Source organism: Melospiza georgiana, chromosome 3 (assembly GCF_028018845.1).
Source record: "Melospiza georgiana isolate bMelGeo1 chromosome 3, bMelGeo1.pri, whole genome shotgun sequence".
NCBI lineage: Eukaryota > Metazoa > Chordata > Aves > Passeriformes > Passerellidae > Melospiza > Melospiza georgiana.
Window position 1 is genome coordinate 17,363,950 of NC_080432.1, and position 21,053 is coordinate 17,385,002.

Consider the following 21,053-nt stretch of genomic DNA (forward strand, 5'->3'; position numbering starts at 1 on the left):
ATGTGATAAGGTGACCAAATTCCTGGATGGGGGAAGGCTGAGGATATTGCCTGCCTAAACTTTAATAAATGAAAAGAGTTAAATCCAGCTGGGAGCCAGTCACAGGTGGTGTTGCCCAGGGCTCACACTGGGGCCAGTCATGTTTAATATCTTAATCAGTATTAAGATATTAAATTAAGAGAAGTGAGAGCCCCTCAGCCAGTGTGAAGATTCCTGCATTCTGGCTGCAGTGTTGGTGTGCTGGAGGTAGGAACAGGAATCTGTAGAGGGATCTAAATGCATGGGACAGATCTATGGGTTGAGGCCAGTGCTAGGTTTACAGTTGGATTCAGTGATCCTGAAGATCTTTTCTAACCTAAACAATTCTGTACTTTGCAGCTACTGTAATAACTGGCAGCAGTGGCAGAACATGCTTGTAACACAGCTGTGCACTGTTACAAAAGTCACTGGTGTACTTTAACCCAAGGCAGTAATGCCTCTGCAAACATTTGGAAAGAGCTGAGGAGGCTAAAGGGGAGTCCCAGTTCTGTACATTTCTGCATGCTGTACATGTTTGCAGAACTGGAGGCCTGTCCCAGCATGTGGAGCAGGTTCTTCCTGGCCAGCTTCTCTGCCCCCAGTGCAATTCAGTGCACTTAGGGCAGAAAATTGGCACATTGGCCCTGTGACTACAGTGTGGCAGGGTCATTCGGCCCTTCAGCCAGGAAGCAACCCCAGATGGATCAGCCATCTCCTGATCATCCTGCCAGCCCAGGAGTTTGCTCTGCTGTATCTCAAGGGGCTGTCACTGATCTAATCACAACAGTTAAAAGTACAGTGTAGGTGGGACCTTGCTTTGTCACCACTTACATCTGGGACAGATGGAAGTGCTCATGTGGACCAGGTCAGATGACCTTGCAATAGATGCAGGACAAGATCTTCACCTGGTTTAGGTGTTGTTGAGGCTGGGAAACTCTAGCAATTTCTGTCTCCAGGGAGCAGGAAGAGCCAAAAGAGTGCTGAGGTGCCTGTGTTTAGGAAGGGCTGCTGCCAGGCATTGGCTTGAGCTTATCTCGAGGTGTTGGAAAGGGAGGAGCCACCTCCCAGCTCCCATGGAAGAGGAACAGGAAAAAGTGGTGAGGCTGACACCTTTGCCACCAAGCTAACAAGCCAAGCTGACCTCATGAGCAAGCTGGTTTTGGAGGCAGACAGAGCAGTAACATGGGCTAGGCAGAAAACAAGACAGGGCTAAAAATGCTGACACAACAAAATTCTGCTCCTTCTATACCTTCCCAGCCTGCTCAGATTTCACTTGGGAATGAAGCAATACCTGAGGGAGTCTCACAGAGGTTTTCCAAGAGACTTTGAAGTTTCCTGACTGCTTGGAACAGGAATGCTTTTTTACCCTCACTGTAGGTTCTGAGACCCTCAGACTGGGGTACCTGGGGTGCAGTGTCAGGGAAGAGAGCAGATAGTGAAGCAGCATTCTGTCATAAATTTGAGGGGGAAAGTAAAGATGTAAAAGATGTGACAGGCTTTCCCAGCCTGCCCATCCCATGAGAACCAGCAGCATTTCTAAAAATAGGAAATTCCTCTCAGTGGGAACATGACAAGTCCATCTCTCTCCCCATTAGACGTCAGGAGCATTAGTTAATCCATACAGTGTCAGCTTAGCAGAATACCAGGCTGTCAGAGTTTAGCAATCCATGAGAGCCACCTTATAGCCCTGAATTTCAAAGCAGTAGCTGTTCCTGTCACTGCATCCATGTTTCAAAGAGCAGGAGCAAGGGAACAGGGTTTAAAGGACTGATTCAGGGGCCAAGTCCAGGTTTGAAAGCATTTCACTTGTCTGAACTCAACCCTGAATTAAATTCACCGCATGTTAAAGGTGACAGATGAGCCAGGGTGTGCACAGGCACAGGGTGCTGGTGTTGGTGCCAGCAGCAGAGCTTTGCTGCAAGGAATGCTGCATAATCCCAGCAAACAAAGCTCTGCCCTGGCTCTCCCCCAGGACTGCATGGCCATAAAGAGCCCCTTCCCCACAGAGAGCCCAGGGAGTTTCCCAGTAGCAGAGCTGCAGGTTTAGGCCTATCAGCACTTGAGGGTGATGAGTCTGTCAGAGCTGAAGTGCACATCCCTCTGACATGCACTGACATCCCCAGCACTGACACAGCTGCTCCTCTCAGACCCTCATAAAATGTGTAGCCCAGGAGCTGCTGCACTGATTTGGCCTCCTGAGCTCCTGACTCATGCACTGCCTTGTGGTGGGCACCCACAGTGTCTCAGGTGTGGTAGCCAGACTCCCTGGGATGCACAGGTGTCATTTACAGGCCTTATGGGCTAACATTTCCAGGATGTCCTGGCCCAAAGCATCCTGTCCTTCACTGCTTCTGTATCATCCTTGCCTGGAAGGCAGCCATTTCTCTTCTGATCTTTTTTACAGTCTGGGGCATGAATCTGTGTCCACATTTAAAGAACTAATGATTGCATTGCCTTGCTCCTTGCTCTGTGTAATTTTTGTTATTTGTTTCTAGGGGAGCATGAGGCTGCAGAACTGCCCATGGGGGAGGTGTTTGAACCAAAGCAGCACAGTCTTGTCTGCTTTGACAATTTGATAATGATACAAATGCCATCCACTTGCAAAGCACTGTTCTGGTGTCACATAATGAGCTCAGGCCAGCCTGCTGGGAGGGAAAATGAGGAGGGGATGACTGAAATAAATGAGGACAGAGGGGAGGACCACAGATCAGGTCATGCAGAGCCAGGACAGGAGTGAGGACTTCCTCATAATTCATCACCCTGTGAGTCTGCCCTGCTAATGGAGCCACCTGGCAACAAGAACTCGTGTGCTTCAGTGGCAGAGCCATCCCTGGGGGCTGAGCCCTGCACGCTCTGCTGCCCATCTGTCTCAGCCCACATCTGCCCTGAGCTGAGCTGATGTCTGCCAAGCTGAGTTTGGTCCCTCTTTTGGGGTAGCACTTCCTGGATATATCCTGATCACTTCATGCTCCCTCTCTGTGTGCTGCCTTCTCCCTTTCCTGGGTTAGCAGTGACCACAAGCTCCTAGGCAGGAGGTGAGGACTGGCAGTGTCATTCCTCATTGGCTTGCTTTCCAGTATACACTATTCCAGTATTTTCCCAGCCTTCCACTCAGTTCCATCCTGCTGGCTTCATAACCAAGGGAAAAAACCCCAGCCACCAGCCTCACCCTTCTCCTGGGAAAGCAGAATTCCCAAATGGCCAGCAGCTTCTGCACCAGGGACACTTAATCACTCATCAGCCTGACAGCAAGAAGAAAAATGCCAATAGCAACAGTGTTGGGCAGTGCAGAGCTCTCAGCCTGGCTGTGTCTCAAACAGCCATGCTTGGAAGGGAAAGGCAAACACCAAGGGAATTGATGTTCTCCCACTTCATGCAAGGCTGTTTAGGGTACAATGGCAACAAAAAAATATTTTTTCTGAGGAGTTTTGTCATGTGTGCTAGCAACAGCATGATACAAACTAAAGGCATCCACCCTGGAAGCCTCCAAAAGGGAGGCATTTCAAATATTTGCTATAATACTCCCCACTGGTGATGTTTGCTTATATTCTGTATTTCACTCTGCCTGGGAGGGTGAAAGTGCACTGCTTGGTTTTGACTTTCCAGTTCACCTCCATTACAGCTGCTCTGCCAACCTGCCTGATTTTATCACAGTCTCACTTAACACATGCTGTTCCACTGAAATGCTCAGCTCTTACAGGCACACTGCTCTGCACTTCCTCTTAAAAAACAACACAAAAATGAGCAGAAAATCTGCACAGTTATCATTTTTATTTCTAGAAATATATGAAGCCATGAGCCTAAATCTTCTGACCTGAAAGCAGTATGCAAACAGAAGGTCAAGGTTATATTTGGGGTTTGAGAAAGTCAAACCAACATTTTGTTGGGTACTAGGGGGGAGAGGGACTGTCTCCATTATTAGAGTTGGAAATACTGATATATTTTGCAGTTGCAGAACTGGAAGAGCAAAAAAAAGCAGCACCAAAGAACAAGATTAAATGGCTGCACATATGGAAAGGGCTGTGCTTTTTTCTATTCCTATTAACATACAGCAAGCATTTCATTTGTTACTAAACAAGTCTGAGTTTTAGAACAGCTGTGCAGCTTGTCCATTTGTTGTGCACTCTGCACTCCAGAAATATTCCAAGTATCTATTGCAGAGAGGGAAGATGGTCATGCCATCAGCATCTCATCAATTTGCATTATTTATGCCCATCATGCATTCTTTCAGCATCCTGAGTAACAATGCAGAAGGAATGTGTTTCCTGGGTCCCTGGGAGCTGTCATTGGTGGCCATTTCAGGGCAGCTTTTCAAACATGATTGCTCCTGAAATTTGAAGTATGAATACAGGAGAATTCAGTTTGTGTTTGGATGCTATAGTAAAAAAAAAGTTCATTGGAATCCCAGTTACACATCAATGCTGTTATGTACTGACTTCTTTGGAAAACTTGGCCTGTATTCAGGTGCCTTCTGAGGTCTCAAAACCTGTCCAGAAGCTGTTGTAGAATTTAGTTTTTAGAATTGGCCCAAGCACCAGGTAATGCTCAGGCCCATCTGTCACAAGTGGCAAAGATAAAAACTTGAGGATGGGACAAGTTCTGGCTGTGTGTACACAGGAGCTAAACAGGAGCTCTGGAAATGCTCTCCTGAGCTTTCCTCCACCTGGTTTGAATGTGCCTGGTGAGGTTTCATTGACTTTCCAGTGACATAAAGCCAGAGCCTCATCAGGCTCTTCCCCACCCTGAAGCCCTTGCAGTAAACAACATGAAAGCAAAAAGCCACACAGTCTGGCACTCCAGGTACTGGTTATATTAATGTTAGTTAGCATTGTTGCTAACTGAGAACAGAGACCTGCTGTGCTTTGAGTCCTTTTCCTTTGCTTTGGAAACCTTAAAGCCTCCAAAAGGTATTTAATGTTTCCATTAGTTCTTGGTACAGAAGAGGAGGAAATGTGGAGCTCCCAGTGCTCTGAATCAGCAGCTCCAGGACAGATTATTTCTTTGAGTATAGGCACAGGCAGAAGCGATTGGCAAGCTGGGGCCTGTCTAAAAATTAGGGCATGTGACATTCAAAGAAATCTTTTCATCCCAAAGGCCTTCTGTGTACTTCCCAACACACCCACAGATGTGCACTACAGGAATCTCTTTATATTCCCTTGGGAGGCAGCCACTTCCAGAGAGGAGCACGGCAGCTTTTTACAGAGGTGTTTTAGGGTGAGCTGCAGTGAGGTGTATCCAGTACCCATCCCTTGCTTTTCATCATCCCTTCTGTCCTCTCCTTGCTGGCACCCCCAGCTCCTCACCTTGATAGAAACTTGCTCAAGTCACTGCTCTTCCACCCAGTCCCAGCTGTTTCCTCTCTGAATCTCTTACCCAGCACCTTTCTCTCTAGGACACCACAACTGCCACCCAACCCAGCTTCCCACTCCCACTTTGTGTGTCCTCAGAGGGATCTGTAACTTCCCCCTCCCTCCCTCCCCTCATCTTCTTCCTGTGACCATCGTGTGACCTTCCTTCTCCTTGCTCACAGCCATCTGTCACATTTGGGTAACACCTGCCCCTCCTGGCACCTTGTCCCCCTCCAGTGTGGGCTGCCTGCTTGCTTTGCAGTGACACAAGTTGTCTTCCCTGGCCTCTGAAGGGCTCTCAGGGAGGACTTGACCAGTTAGACTGAGCCTCAAAGCTCTATTACTCAATTACAAAAATTTAAGTCATAAGCTCCCCGGAACCAGCATTCATTTAATTTCATTTCATCTCCCCAGAGCTGTTCCCTCCCTAGGCAGTCAGTGTTCAGTGTCACCTTGGGATGTTGTCCTCAGACAATCAGAGCCAGTCCCCCACTTGACAAATAGGGACACTGCCATAAAACTCTCTGGTAAATCTTTCATCTCTAGATAACACCAGCTTTAGAAAGATGAGAATGAAGCTCCCAGTGACTAAAATTCAGCAGGAAAGAAGTAATTGCTAAAAGCAGCAGCAGCAGCAGCACAGTTTACAGCAGTAATAACAGCAAGCTGTGAAATATCTGGTGCAGAGCAGCAGCTTTGGGGTTTTCAGCACTTCTTGATCTCACTGTTTCCATTCAGCCCCACCTGAACTCCACTACCACAGGACCTGTGGCTCTGGTTCCACAAGACAGGAAATCACCTGTTTGCTTCCTACCAGTAAAAAAAAAAAAAAAACCCACCACAAACTAAACAAACCTAAACCAACAACTAGTGGTGAGAAATGCTGAACCAGTGCATGCCCACTCCTTGCTGGTTCAAATTGGCTTTAGAATCTTATAGCCAGGCAGATTTTGTGCTGGGTCAGGTATCATCCATCTCCTCACAGTCAGCATAAAGACTGTATCATGCCTGATCTGACTTGACAGGATGTAATTGCACAATGCTGCCAGCTCCTGGGGAAATGCATGGTGCCAGGTATGCCAGTGCTGCACAGGCAGGAGTTCATCAGGCCAGCCTGCCTTATGGAGTCTAGGTGGCAAGGTGTCTGCAAGAATGTAATTTTCTCTGCAGGCTGAACCCACCGACAGTCCTGCTGACTTGTCAGCTTTGTGTTAAGTCTGTTGAGTCCTTTTCATGCTGTCAGAAGGAAACCTGTCCCATGAAAAAAAAATCTGATGGAATAAAATTGTTATCATGTTCATCTTGTCCTCCTACTGCTGTGTGATTTGGATTCATTTTCTCTTCACGTTCACCTTATCTGGAGGTTGTGAAAGAAGCTGCAGCAGTGATGTTAGAGAATGTTTAAATATGCAGCATATTTTCCAACAGGGATGCAAGCACAACAGACAGGAATTACTGAACAGCAAATTCTTCCCTTTACAGTTCTGTCTGAACATCCCTGTAATAATGGTTTTGCATTAATGCAGCTTTGGCAAGCAGAGGGCTTCACAGCCACCCTGTAAGTTCACAATAAACCCTGCTGAGTTCCATGGACAGCATCACCCACCCCTGAAACACTGCCAGAGCTGAGATAGTGCCTGCCTGCTTTGTGAGAGGCCTTAGCAACACCCTACAGCACAGGGAGACATAATACATTTGCAGTGGAATGAGCAAGGAACCAGGAAAACTCCTAATTTGACTGCAGATGAAGAGTAGTTCTTGCCAGAAGAAAGAGGCAGGCCCAGTGCATCTGTGGAATGAAAAAGGGGCAGGAGGGAGGAATCCAAAGTGAGGCTATAATGCTTAAGTTTAGTTACAGAATGAGCCTCATGTTTGCAGGTTTTGAACACCTCCAGCTCTGGCTAGAGCCAGGCAAAATGCCCTGAGTTCTCTGTGGCATTGAAAAGCCTTCCAAAAATGAAAGCTCCAAACTAAATGTTAAAATATTAATCTAAGACCTTCTTTTGAAACACCTTTATTAATAGCTTGCCCTTAGCCATTTACACTGTCATCCTGCTATCCAAACACTTTGGTAACAATCTATTATACACTAAAAGCAAGACTACAAATCAACCCCATGAATCACATCAATTCTCTGGGCACTGTGTATGAAAACACCACCACAGTCAGGGACTCTGAGTAGATAGCTGTAAACAGAGCTCTGTCCCACATCATGCTGTTTGTTAAGGAATTTTACAGCACTCAAAATAGTTTTTCCTCTTTCCCTCCATCACCTGAGAACAGAATACCTACACTTACACCTGGTTTTTCCTGCCAGGTGCCCCCATACAGAGGAATGCAGCTGTGGTCAGTAGCACTGCACACACCAGACTTGTTTCTTGCTCAGCTGGGCACCAACAGGAGAGGCTCCCCAGAGCCAGAGGGACACACAAGGGGAGGGTTTGGGATGGGCTTTTGTCCCAGCATGGGATGTAAACCACATCCATGGTGATGTCTCAGAGCAGCCAACAGCAAGTGTTGCTCTCCAGGGCTTTGTTCTCTCTTTAATGGAGATATGCAGGACAGCTGTCCAGAGAATATCTCTGAGCCAGCAAAGAGGCTAGGAAAGAAGGTCTGCTAATCAATCTGGTCATTTAATGAAGCCCACAGGGACATTCAGGACTCATTGTATGTTACTGTAGCAGCTGGGAATACGCAGAGGGTCTGAGCAGATATTAATTTCCTTTTCTTGCTGGGTAGAGCAACATTTATTTTTGTTAATAGGGAAAGAGAGGCTCAGTAAATAGATACCTTTTAAGTGCCACTGTGGATGCAGGCTTGATAGAGGATAAAAATCATGAGAGCTAAGCACCTAAAGATACTTTTGGTCAAACCTTGAGACCCAGGCTAAGGTCAGTCTCCCAAGTACTCAGTTAATACCAAAACTACAATTACACATTTTTTCTATACCTCCCTTTTAAATAATCAGTTCCCACTTTTACTAAATCCCTGCAAGGTGGACTGAGTGTCAGGTGCAGACACTTTCCCTAACTCATCCCAGCCCCTGTTAACACAACAGAGAGTGTAACAGTGACTGCTCCTCTGCTGTCAGAGGGAAACCATCCACATGATCTGTGACAGGACATCACTGTAGCATTACAAGGTAGCCTAGAGACCATGACTGTTTTCCATCTGATTCTCCCAAGAAAAGGACTGGACGAAGCAGCTATGGTACAATTCAAACCTGTGGCAGCTTGACAAGAAAACATCCCAGTCCATGAGATTTTACAAGGTTAAATGCACAAACATCTCCAAATAAAGTCACCCTGACTCACTGCTCCCATGATGAAAAAGCAAGCTGTGTAGCTCTGTGTATGAAGAACAAACTGTCCTGCCATGCCAGATGACTTCCAGCCCTGGCAGAAGTGCACATAAAGTCTGTATATCTCTGTTTAGCAAGGTTTGAGGGGGCATGGGAGGTCCCTGTTTGCACAGCCTTTGATCAGCCTGCAGAGGGACAGCTGACAGCCTGGCTGAGTGAAGTGAGCTATCAGCATCGACTTTGTCCTGCTGCCAGTGCCCCAGCACAGGTTAGGAGGGAGTCAGCACCCTGATCTTTGCACCATTGGGGCAGTGGAGCAGAGCTCCCTGCAGCCAGAGCAGCTGAGGGTAAAAAGCTGAGGTTAGCACCTAAGGTTAAAAAAGGCTGTTAACATCTGCTGAAAGCGAGCAGGATCAAGTTTATTTCAGTTTCAAAAAACTGACTTGGGACTGTGTTTGAGGTCAGACACATGGACTGAGCAAGATAGGCAGCTATCAGTATAATATATCAATATAATATATGCAATATATTGAATGCTCAGCGGGTCTTTGTCAAAGCTACCACTGATTCTGAATTCCCTGAAGTTCTCAGTATCAAACATAGCTGAGCAAAGAGCCAGGGCCCAGCGTTGCTGTTGTGAGAGGAGACACTGTGTCCCAATGAGCAGAAGGACACTGGTGGGACAAAGATCTTTCATATGAGATCTCTGTAGATCCCATGGAAGAGAGCAGGACAGTGTCCACACCTCACACACACCTCACATGCCCACACTCTGCCACCCCCTTTTCCTGTCAACAGCAAACTGTAACACTGCCCAGCAATAAGACTTTGAAGTTGTGTGCAAGTTCTCAGTGGCAAAAAGTTAATACAAATTTATTCAGCTGAAGAGACAGTTCACACAGGCTGTACTCCTGACATGAGAGGCAGGATTTCACTCCAGTTTGCTTAGTCATATGGAAGAAAAAGGATGAAAAAGCAAGATCAGAGCTCAGCTATCCTCCCCTCTGTAGTTCCAGTCTAATCATTGGGATGCACTGGTTGCCCTCTAGGTTTTAGAGGGGACAGAAGGAAAAAAGGAAGAAAAAGTAAGGGGAGCAGGAGGAAAAAGCACCAAACTAATTATCATGTATTTATTCATGAAAGCCAAGATTAAAATAGTGTATTAAAGGATTTGAATGCAAATAGCATTTGCCCTGTCCTCCTTAAAGTGCAGCACTCTGGTGACTCAGATAACCCCAAATATTGCACAGCACAGGAGAGCCTGACAGAGCAGGGGGACAGAACCAACCAGTCTCTCACCAAGACTTTAAAGCACAATAAAAACCACCACAGAGCTAGGAAAAAATGTAATTTTGTTTCTGTCATTACTATTGTTTTAGGGACTTCTCCACACACTATTTATCATGCTTAGAGGTGGACCCAGTCTGACACTGAATCCATTATGTTTAGTCCTGAGGCACGTGAAATTTGAACCCAGTGTTCCTGGCCTGTGCCTGCCTCTGCTGTTCACAGCAATGCTGTCTCTGCTGAGTGTCAGGCTCTTGGCTAAGCGAGCACAAATCATTTGGCTTTGTGCACATGCAGCAGGTATGACAGGATGGTTACTCTGCTAGGGAAGGTTATTTGCATGCTGGGTTCTGAACTGGGTGGGATAAAGTTAGTCTTGCACAAGACCTGAGATTTATTAAGCAGTGGAGATAGGCATCTCAAACCAGTCTGGCTACAAGTATTCCAATGACCCAGCTTTCCATGTAGGCTGTGCTGATGGCCAGTCATTCACAAATTAAACCTCTCTTGTGCCACATACAAGACTTCTGCAGTGAGTTTGAATACAGCAGTTGCTCCTTGATGTGCATTTGAATGAACATCTGGAGCACAAGTTCAAGACTTCTTTGAGTGATCTCTTAATGTGGAGAGGACAAGACCTATCCTTAAATGTATGGACAGTGCCTCATCTCCTTACCAAGCTACCTGCTCTACTGGGAAAGCCAAATCCTTGCAAGCTTACCCTCAGTTAGGTGCAGGAAGGCTCTCAACTCCCACATTTGCCGCATCTCTGCTCTTCCTGCCCCCCCTGCAGGTTATGACTTCGCTGCTGTTCTGGAGTGGTTCGCGGAGCGGGTTGACCGCATCATTCTCCTCTTTGATGCTCACAAGCTGGACATCTCTGATGAATTCTCTGAGGTCATCAAGGCCCTGAAGAACCACGAGGACAAGATGAGAGTTGTACTCAACAAGGCCGACCAGATAGAGACTCAGCAGCTGATGCGGGTGTACGGTGCCCTCATGTGGTCCCTGGGGAAGATCGTCAACACTCCCGAGGTCATCCGAGTCTACATCGGCTCCTTCTGGTCCCACCCCCTGCTCATCCCTGACAACCGCAAGCTGTTTGAGGCGGAGGAGCAGGACCTGTTCAGGGACATCCAGAGCCTGCCCCGCAACGCTGCCCTCAGGAAGCTCAATGATCTCATCAAGCGAGCGCGCCTGGCCAAGGTAGGTGTGCACATGGAAGCCCCAAGCACTCGGCGTGGGCTGTCTGCAGCAGGCAGCCCGTGGAGAAGTGGTTCTGGCCAGCTCAGCTTGCAGAGCTGGTGGATCCTACTCTTTTTCCATCCCATTTAACTCAGGCTCAGCCCTATGCCAGTATGGGAAGAAAACTCCTTGGTTTGGTGTGTCAGTCATGGGGGTCCATAGTAAGGAAAGTAACTACAGATAAACCAGGTAGCACTTGAAGGGATCTGGAAAGCAGATGTAATCTGAGAATTAGGACCAACCAATTCAGTATATCAGAATCATACACCAAGGGAATTGATAAGCTCTAGGTTTTTTACTTAAAACTTTCTTAGCCAAGAGAGATACCTGACTAAGATGGATGCACATCTCCACCACATTTGAGGTGGAGACACAGAAATGATAAATAAGCCTGTAGTATCCCTGAGTATTTGAAATGAACTGAAAGAAGCCCTTAAAAATACACGAAAAAACCCACATCAATTGAGGAAAGAGGTCAAAAGATCCCTCAAAAGCTTTCAGTGCAAGGGTCTTCATTTCAAGAAAAAATGCTTGGTTCACCATTGGGAAAAAAAGCCACAATGTTGCATAAGTTAAGGACTGGTATTCATACTAAAACACTGAACCTGTGTGTTTGGACTGGGAAGGGACTGTTCCCTTGAAGGCCATGCCCAGTGGAAGAAAAAAAACACCACTCCCTCCAGAAGGTGCATATGAATGTCACTGTCTGTATGCTCAGGATTGCACTTGTTTTTGCCTTGTCTCAGCACAGACAGAGCACACAGCTGAGCACTGAGCACTGGAATAACAATCCATAGGTCTAGGCAGGCTGAGGAGCTGAGCTTGCTCTTCGGGGTGGGACAAGATGGAGGCAAGTCCTGGGCACAGATTTTCTGCTGAGAGGAATTTTCTGATGTGCTATTCAACATTTGCCTTCATTCCATATAATTTAATTCCCTTCAGGTCCATGCCTACATCATCAGTTCCCTAAAGAAGGAAATGCCCTCAATGTTTGGCAAAGACAATAAAAAGAAGGAGCTTGTTAACAACTTGGGAGATATTTATGCTCGCATTGAACGGGAGCATCAGATCTCACCAGGAGACTTCCCTAACCTGAGGAAGATGCAGGTAAGCATTGGAATTCTGGCAAACATCCAGGAAAAGAGCATTGGAGTAACTGCAGGGATACAACAGAGCCATGCAGACATTGATTGTTGCCACCTGTGGGAAAAGCCTGCTCTAATGTTGAAATGTGCCTTAAAATACCTGCAGGCTATATTTGGGCGTGAGCACTTCTTACACATGGAGCTCATGTGAGGTATTACAGCTTCACTTTCATTTCTGATATCTTTGCCTGAATAGCACTTTGCAGCAAATGATTTCTTCTGCTTTTCTTTATTTTTAATTCCAGGTTCCATTTGCAGATTTTTCAGGCTTAAGCAATTTATAACAAAAGGAAAGCTGTGTCCTGAAAGGGCTACATATGGCACGTTCCTCAAGAGCTATATTTGTCTTCTACTTAACTCTTTGTTTCTAGAAGGAGGGAAAGGAAGGTGTAAAAACTTTAAGCCCCTTTTCTATTTTAAGCAGAGAAGCAGGCTTTTTGTTCTGCAGACCATAGAACTGGCCCAGGGTTCACACAAGTCAAAAACTTCAAAGGCCCTTGGATCAGAGCCTTGTATTGTACATTCAAGCAATGCTGGACACTGCTGCATTGCTGTGTGGCTTCAGTCCAAGCAAAAACCTGATACGAGTTCTAGCTCTTGAGGTTGCTATTAGTTACCTATGGAAAACAGCATTTGCCTGTTTTTGAAAAAATATTCTCCCTAAATTGTTGGGAATGAGATCTGTGGGGTGTGGCCAATAGATCTCCTTCACTGCTTGTTAAAATGTGTGTTAAAAAACCCCAAACTGTATGAATCCAGTTGGAGTGAATAGTGTGGATTTAATGAGTAGAGGGTGAAAGATAAAGCTGTAGGTCTTTCTGCAGCTAGGAGAGAGTTCTCTGCAGGCCCTACTCAAAGCCCTTTTGCTTAGCTGTGAAATTACAGAATCTGAGCCATGCTGTAAAGACATGCTCACCACTGATGGCATCTGAAAGATGCACTGCATGGTGATGAGTACAGTGGTCTTTTGCCAGGTGGCATCTCCTTCCCAGAGCGCAGAAGGGGAGGGAACGCAGGGCACCGGCTGGGGGAGGTAGCAAGAGCACACAACCAGTTTGCCGTGAACTATGTGGTCATTTTCTGTAGGACTTAGGGGAGGATTAAAGTGAGAGCAAGGCCAGCCAGGGAGACCCCATGCCATGCTGAAAGCAGGGCTGTCAGAGGAAGGAATGCCAAATTCCCCACTCCTCTGCAGCAGCAGACAGGCACCCCCTGCACACCATTACTCCTCCGTGTCGCTCACCTCTCGCCGTGCTGTCCCATTTTTAAGGATCAGCTGCAAGCGCAGGATTTTAGCAAGTTCCAGCCGCTGAAGAGCAAGCTGCTGGAGACGGTGGAAGACATGCTGGCCAACGACATCGCGCAGCTGATGGTGCTGGTGCGCCAGGAGGAGTCCCAGCGGCCCACGCAGATGGTGAAGGGAGGAGCCTTCGAGGGCACCCTGCACGGCCCCTTCGGCCACGGCTACGGCGAGGGCGCCGGCGAGGGCATCGACGACGCCGAGTGGGTGGTGGCCAGGGACAAGCCCATGTACGACGAGATCTTCTACACGCTCTCGCCCGTCGATGGCAAAATAACTGGTGCCAACGCCAAGAAGGAGATGGTAAGGTCCAAGCTGCCCAACACCGTGCTGGGCAAGATCTGGAAACTGGCTGACATCGACAAAGATGGCATGCTGGATGATGAGGAGTTTGCCTTGGCGAATCATCTCATTAAAGTCAAGTTGGAGGGTCACGAGCTGCCAAATGAGCTCCCTTCCCATCTCCTCCCTCCGTCCAAGAGGAAAATAACAGAGTGAAAGAAAAGTTACAGGGGAGAGGGGAAGGGAAGGGGAAAATGAAAGATCTAGAACAACATGTTTACTTAAATTATACCTTTAGATGTGAGATCACGTTTGGATTTGTACCTACTTTGCTGTATGAAGAACAAAATCTAAAGCAGAACAAAAAAGTCCAATCCTTCATGATATGCAATTAACTCTTCCAGTGTACTGTCCCTGCTTTCTAATGTGTAGTCTGTAAATATGAAGGTAAAGGAAGGATGTTGCAAAGTAGGAGACTCTGTTAAGCGAGAGTAGAAGAAAACCTGAACAGGACTGCATTTTTGGAGAGTGGAATAGGCACTAATAGAAATCTGCTAACTGCCAGTATCACTCCTGAGCTTTGGCTGCACCTTCTGCCTTTTAATGGGTCTTGCAAAATTCAGGAGACTAAGAGAAACCACAAGGTCTTCAAGCTATTGGCCAAAATAAAGAGCATTTCCTAATTAACATAAGCCCACACTAAAATACTAGATACTAAACCCCAGAGTTAAGAACTTTAGGAACCTTGATTCACCGTTAAGATGCAAGTTTTACAAACGTTCTTCCCCTGTCCTTATAGAAAAATACATCAATAAAATCTGAAAGAGCTCTGAACTGGGCAGCTGGAGTTCCTCGTTGTTCACTGTGGGGCAGGCACTCAGAGTTCCCAGTCACCACCACCTCCCATTCAGTCCCCAGGGGAGATTTGTTCTGCAGGCCCAGCCAAGAGAGCCACACTCCAAGGGGAGCAAGGGAGGGGGCCCTAGAGGTGGGTGGAAGGGAGGAGCACTGCTCCCAGGCTCACCCAGCATGGCACAGCCAGTGGGTCCTGTTTGCTCTTTGGCCAGTGCTGGTGTCTGTGATCCCTGTGAAGTGATTCGTGTTTGCTCTCGTCGTGCACAGTGACAGCCACGAGCCCCATCCTCCTGCACAGACACAAACCCACACTGGATCCACCACAGGGGCAGAACACACAGGGGCACTGGCAGAGCTTGCTCTGCTCTGGGCCTCCACAAACCCAGCCAAGGTGTCAGCCTTCACACACTGCTCACCACACACTTAGACTTAATCCCCTCCAGAACTTCTACCCTGAGCCAAGAGACATTCCCCACTCCTTTCATGCTCTATGAAATTTTTGTTTCCAAGACCTGATTTTAGCAGAATTGCCTCCATTTTCTGTTTCACTGCCTCAACACACACGTGCGCGCGCACTATTCTGGTTTTTGTTGTTGCTTTGGAGCAGCGTGTTGTTCCGATCCTGTTGTCACTTTATATAAGCTGAGCTCCTACTGTGATGAAAAACCAAGATAAGTATAACTTATTTTATATCTCTTGTGTTCATATTATATAGAGAAATATATTCTGTGTATGTAGGATGTGCTTATTGCAGTACATTTATCACTTGTCTTAAAAATTAATGCATTAACCTTTTTTGTACCCTGGTCCTAAGACATTATTAAAAAAGAAAGGCCAGATCTGTCTGCTTCTTTTTACAGTGAAATGAAATGCAGCTGAAAAGGAAAAAAAAAGCTTATTTGTAAGTGCAGCAAAGGGAGGAGATTATGCTTATGCACATTCCCAAAAGTGCACGCACAGATCAGCCCAGCTGGACTCGGGTGTGCACTGCTCAATGACTGGGTGACATCTGCAACATCTTTGTCTCTTGGAGTCTAATCACAACCTCCATTCTTGCCAAAGCAACAGGAATTGTACCTGTGATCCACCCTGTTCAATATAGGGGAGAAGTAACCACCACATTTCAGTAGAAAAAGGAATATATTGAAAGAGTTCCTTCCTGCCAGTCACAGATGAGAATGGTATGAATTTATCAAGATCTGAATGGAAGCAAAAAACCTCAGTCTTAAATCTTACTGACTAATTCTATTTCTTCTTTTTTCTTTCTTTTCTGTAGATGTTCATGACAGCAATAGTTATCCCCAGAGTGGGACAGTGAGAGGCAGTAAGACAGGGAGATCACTTAGGATAGTCCTGGGAAAGCATCTGGAGAGAGGGTTTGAGCTGTAGGAGTTGGCAAAGTTTCCATTTAGCATCTGTACAGGATGAGAGAGGGGTGACAGGAAATCATAGGGTGGGGAGCAAAAGCAGTAAATGCAAATTGAGGAAAAAGCCAGCAAACTGTGTCATGCCAGCTCAGCTACCCAGTAACCCCCAGTTTAACTGCCATCACAGGACATTCCATGCTCCTGCCTGCTCCTCTCATCCCTGTGCCAGCCTCTCCAGGATGTTCCTGCAGGATTCACCCAGAGGGGCCAGCAGGGCAGGGAGTGGCACAGAGAGCTCTGCCCACACAGGTCAGGTGCCAAGAGGTTTGATTGCAACACCCCTCAGGAACCACCTGGCACTGTAGAGAGGAAAAAGCGCCAGCACTGCACTCAGAAACACTGTTACTTAATAGGATTGCACCAGGGACCCTGCTACAGAGGAAACAGGGCAGCTGCAGGGGGGCTGTGTGCCCAGACAGGCAGGTTATGAACAGTCCTCTTCAGTCAGATAACTTCATCACATTTCACTTTTGCTAGGCTCTTCAGGAAATTTAAAATAAAACAACATCAAACAAAAAGAATCCCACTAAAACACCAAAGAGCCACATCAAACCTTACGCACCCTGTTCTCCATATAGAAATGCATGGCATCGTGTCTCTCCACTATGGCCATGAGAAGGTGTGTGTATTTATCCATCCCCTTCTCAGACAGCAGCTGTAAATGCACACATCCCCTTCCGAGTCAGGACTCCCTGGGCAATCCCAGGCACCTGCATTGTTTCCCCCCTCTGTGGAAGGACGTGATCTCCCAAGCCCACCAGGACTCCAGGCAGTGCACGTTCCTGCCAGCTCGCAGAGCCACACTCCAAGGCAGTTACTGTGTCCAACAGGGCTTCCTTTTTCCCAGAGCACTTCTCAATTACCTAACAAGATTTCCCCAGGAGGTTACACAGAGGAACCGATTCATTTGCTGTCTGTGGGTGGGGGATTTCATCATGTGAACATACCAATGCCACTCACTTCTCTGATCCTCTCATGCCCTTCTCTACCCATCCTCACACAGAAGAGCTTTCACAAGGTCAGAAGAACAAAAAGGCCTTATCTTTTTTTACCCCTCTAAGTAGGAACTGCATTTGGTCTTCTCTGTGGGAAGGATCTAGAGCAGAAACATCTGTACCTACAAGCTTTGTGAGCTAATATATGAGTTTTTTGAAAATGAAATTCTCTCTACAGTGGAAAATGACAGATTATATCAACAGTGCTATACACCCATTTATTTGAAGGGAAGGATAATAATTACACTAAGTTCCCTGAATAAGGTTTCACAGGAGGTGAGTAGCTTGGCAAAAGGCAATTACTTCTAGGAGCTGGAATTTAGCCAGCATGCTGAAGTTCAGAGAGACTTTTAATCAAACAGAAAAGGTCAGAATCAGTTTTTCCATCACTTTAAGTTCCAACACAAACTTCATACAACAATGAAATTCACATGTAAGTCTGGAAACTGTTCTTTTAAGTTGCTCTCCTTAATCCTTTGCTCGCTAACCAAAGGCTGCTGTCATATGGTCAAAAGTTATGGGTTGTTTGACCTTACAGAGAGGGACAGTGTTCCTACAAGCACAGCTGGAACCACAGAAGCTCCTCTAGAGATCACCTCAGATCACACTACACTTGTACATCATTGATGGTTTCCACGTCTGCTATTGTCTATCTCATATTTCTTTTATTACAGAGTTTATTATAGAGAGAAGCTGTGGCTCCACATTCAGGCTTGGGTAAATCAGGGGACACAATTGACTATTTAAGCCCTTCCTAGATGCAGAATTCCTGACACATGGGTAGGAACACTCATGGAGAACAGCACTGAATTACTCCCGAGGAGCAGCTTGACTGGTAACATCCAAGTTATTTCTGTGGAGTTTTCATAACATAGCATGGCATCTATTATTTTCTGCTCTTTCCCTCTCCTTCCTTGTGCTTATGAGCCTTTCCCTCCTCTTCCTAGTCTGTCCAAGGCTGGGGAAAAACAAGGCTTACGAATCTCAACATGTGAAGAAGTTCAAGGCTAGTGCAGGCAAGTTAATCCCTGCCTGGCTTTCCAGCTCCTCGAGGCACTGCTGATAGAGTGACAAATCCAGTGTTTAAAGCAGGCCTTGGAAACAATCCCTGGGTGCCTGAAGGGAGACAAATCCCTGCTGAGCACAGCACACATCCTCCATGGCGTGCCCGTTCCGCCGAGCCCTTCGCTGTCAAACACCGCACGAGTTGCTAGGTTTGAAATGGGCTCCCCTCCAGCTGCTGACGTGGGCTGTAAACAGCCATCAGTGAGGCCTCCTTGGTGCCTGCACAAGATGGGAACTGGGAGATATAAATATCCAACCTTTGGGTTGGGTTGCCCTCTCGCCCGGGCCGTTGCGCAAACCAAGGGCGTGCGTGAGGAATTCCTCTGCTCACGATGAGTTCCCTGCAGGGAAATGCCAAATGCAGCTCTCTGAACAGCTCTCACCCAGCACCCCACACATTTATCAGCAAGATGAGGCCCCCAGGAGCTCCTTATAAGGTGATGGCAGCACAGGGATCAGTAGGAAGCACAGCTCCCAGGGAAAGCTCTCCGGCCATTTTCCGACCTCCTTCAACCATCAGTTTTCAAGGCAGAGTTTCCACTTCCACTAAAGACAGTAGAAAGGTATCAAAATGAAGAGTTTGCTGCCTGTCTGCCCACCACATTTAAGCCATTCACAACTGTTGGGAAGGATGAAAGTCTGACAAAAAAGCCTCACAGATATGTATGCTTGACAGAAAGATTTTTAAATGTAGAGTCTGATGGAGGAATAGGGATGGAAGCAAGTTTTGATATAGAAGAAAAGAATTGCTGAGCCAGTCTTACTGGATAACCAAGGAGGCAAAGGGTGTGTTAGTTAGAAGGGGTTTTTATGGCTTAGAGCAAAGGATAAACCCACCTCAAACAAGATGTTTTTACCAAGCAGAAAGATAGCACAGGCAAACAAGTCTGCCAATGCTGCAAGTAGAAAAAAGGTCTCAGAATTTTCCACTACAAGAAAACTGAAAAACAACTTCTAGCTAAACTGTAATGTACTGACTTTTAGTGACTGGAGAACAGTAACATGAATATGGTAATTACAGTGGTTATGACAGGCTATAGATAAAAGTTAAGGTATAAATTGGTTCTTCTGTATTAAGATGCTCAGCAAAGGAAAGTACATAATGCATTGTAACCTAAACTCAGGGTCTCCAGGGCTGCCTGCAGCTGGAGCTGACAGCTGTAGGCACAGCTCTGTCACCCACCTCCCTGGGCTGCTGCAACCTCTTGGATGGAATAAACTGCATTTTGGAGAGCCCCTGGAGTCCACATCCCTCATTCAGGCTAGAAGGAATTCTCTGCATCCTCCCATCTTTAAAGCTTCCATGTCCCACAGCACAGGCATCTCCAGTTGTATCAGAGGTGCAGTGTAGCTGCAGTCCAAGCTGGCAGCTCACAGTTAAGTTCTCAGAAGCAGAATTGTCCCCCAGTTAGAATTTCACTATCCAGCCCCTCAGTAAAGAGTTCCTTCATCTGCTCAGTTGGGAATATTAATTCTTCTGCATGCACAGAAAAGTAATAAGCAGCTTAAGCTTCCATACCAACTAACCAGCACCCTCAATCCAGTTCTAGCATGGAACAAACCCTTGGCAAACCAGAGAACTTGCACCATTTGCCACCAAGGGAGATTAGTTCTCTAATTAATATCATCTTTGATGACTCATCATGCCAAAGGAATAAAAACACACCAATGATCATCTTCTCTGCCAAGAAATACAGCTTGCAAACTAAACTATAAAAAGAACTGGTGGCATTTTTCCCAGGTCCCACCAGCACAAGATAGCAAAGCACATCTAAAGCTCCTCTTCCTGCTCAGCTCAGCAAGGCTTCACTCTTCCTCCTGAAATTAAGCAGCCTTGGAAAGGGAAAGGAGGTGATCTACTGTTGCCATTTAATGCTAGTCTAGAGCTTTATAGGCTGCTCAGGGGCCATAGAAAATCCAGGGACTGGGAGAACAATCAGGAATGAAGTTTTACTGCCTAGATAAATCTTGCATCTCTGCAAGGAGCAGAGATCTTTTTTAAAAAAAGGTCATGCAAGCAGTGAATGTCAACCTCAAGTCTCACATGCTTTAATCCAAAAGCATTAATCAAAAAACCCATGAGGTTCAAAGCCACGATGACACACTGGGACCTGGGTCAAACCTGCCTCAGCCCAAGGCAGGCAGTACATGGCACACGCAGCAATCAGCTCTCTAACAAGTGCTCTGCCTTCCCAGCTGCAGCCATCAGGTACAGCAATGCTGTGCAACACAAGGGACTGAACACTCAAACACCCAGGCCCACAGCAACCAAACCAAGGCCCGTGGATCTGACAGTGCCGCAGCTGTCTGTGCTACCAGGGGACCTTCATGGTGCTGGGCTTTTGCCAGGGGTTTGGGGTCTTCCCCCCTGTAAACACATCACAGGAATGGAGACTGATGAGGCATTGAGGTATGGCAGCAATACTTCCCTTTAAGCTCTGCTGGTTGAATTGCTCCAGACCTTTCCCTACAGTATTTTCCCAGCCTCTGCTCCCCATATCTGTGAGGACTGAGGACTCTGCCAAGCTTCAAGCACAGCCCTTCAGCAGAACAGCACAGAAAAGAGACCACATGCAGCCTATGAAGTGGCAAAGCTTATGCTTGAACAGCTTTTTCCTCCCCCTCCATCCTCTACACAGCTGAGTCAAACCCCAGAAGCATAACATCATCTCAGGCTTGGGAGTATTTCAGTACAGACACAGGGGCAGAGTTTCCCATCTCTCTTGAGAACCTGGAAGGAGCAGATTTGGGCTTTGACTGTGGCTTTTCTCAGACATTCTGGTTC

General features: G+C 46.7%; 1 protein-coding gene across 1 annotated transcript in view; it reads left to right on the top strand.

Annotated features, from left to right (window-relative positions):
- Window positions 1-15,620, top strand: part of EHD3 (EH domain containing 3) — a 28,827-nt gene extending 13,207 nt beyond the window's left edge. Inside the window, exons 4-6 of the mRNA XM_058021229.1 lie at window positions 10,748-11,160; window positions 12,142-12,306; window positions 13,615-15,620. Coding sequence (XP_057877212.1) covers window positions 10,748-11,160; window positions 12,142-12,306; window positions 13,615-14,142 — 1,106 coding nt within the window. The 3' untranslated portion in view covers window positions 14,143-15,620. The remainder of the gene's footprint in view (window positions 1-10,747; window positions 11,161-12,141; window positions 12,307-13,614) is intronic.
- Window positions 15,621-21,053: the final 5,433 nt, after the last annotated feature.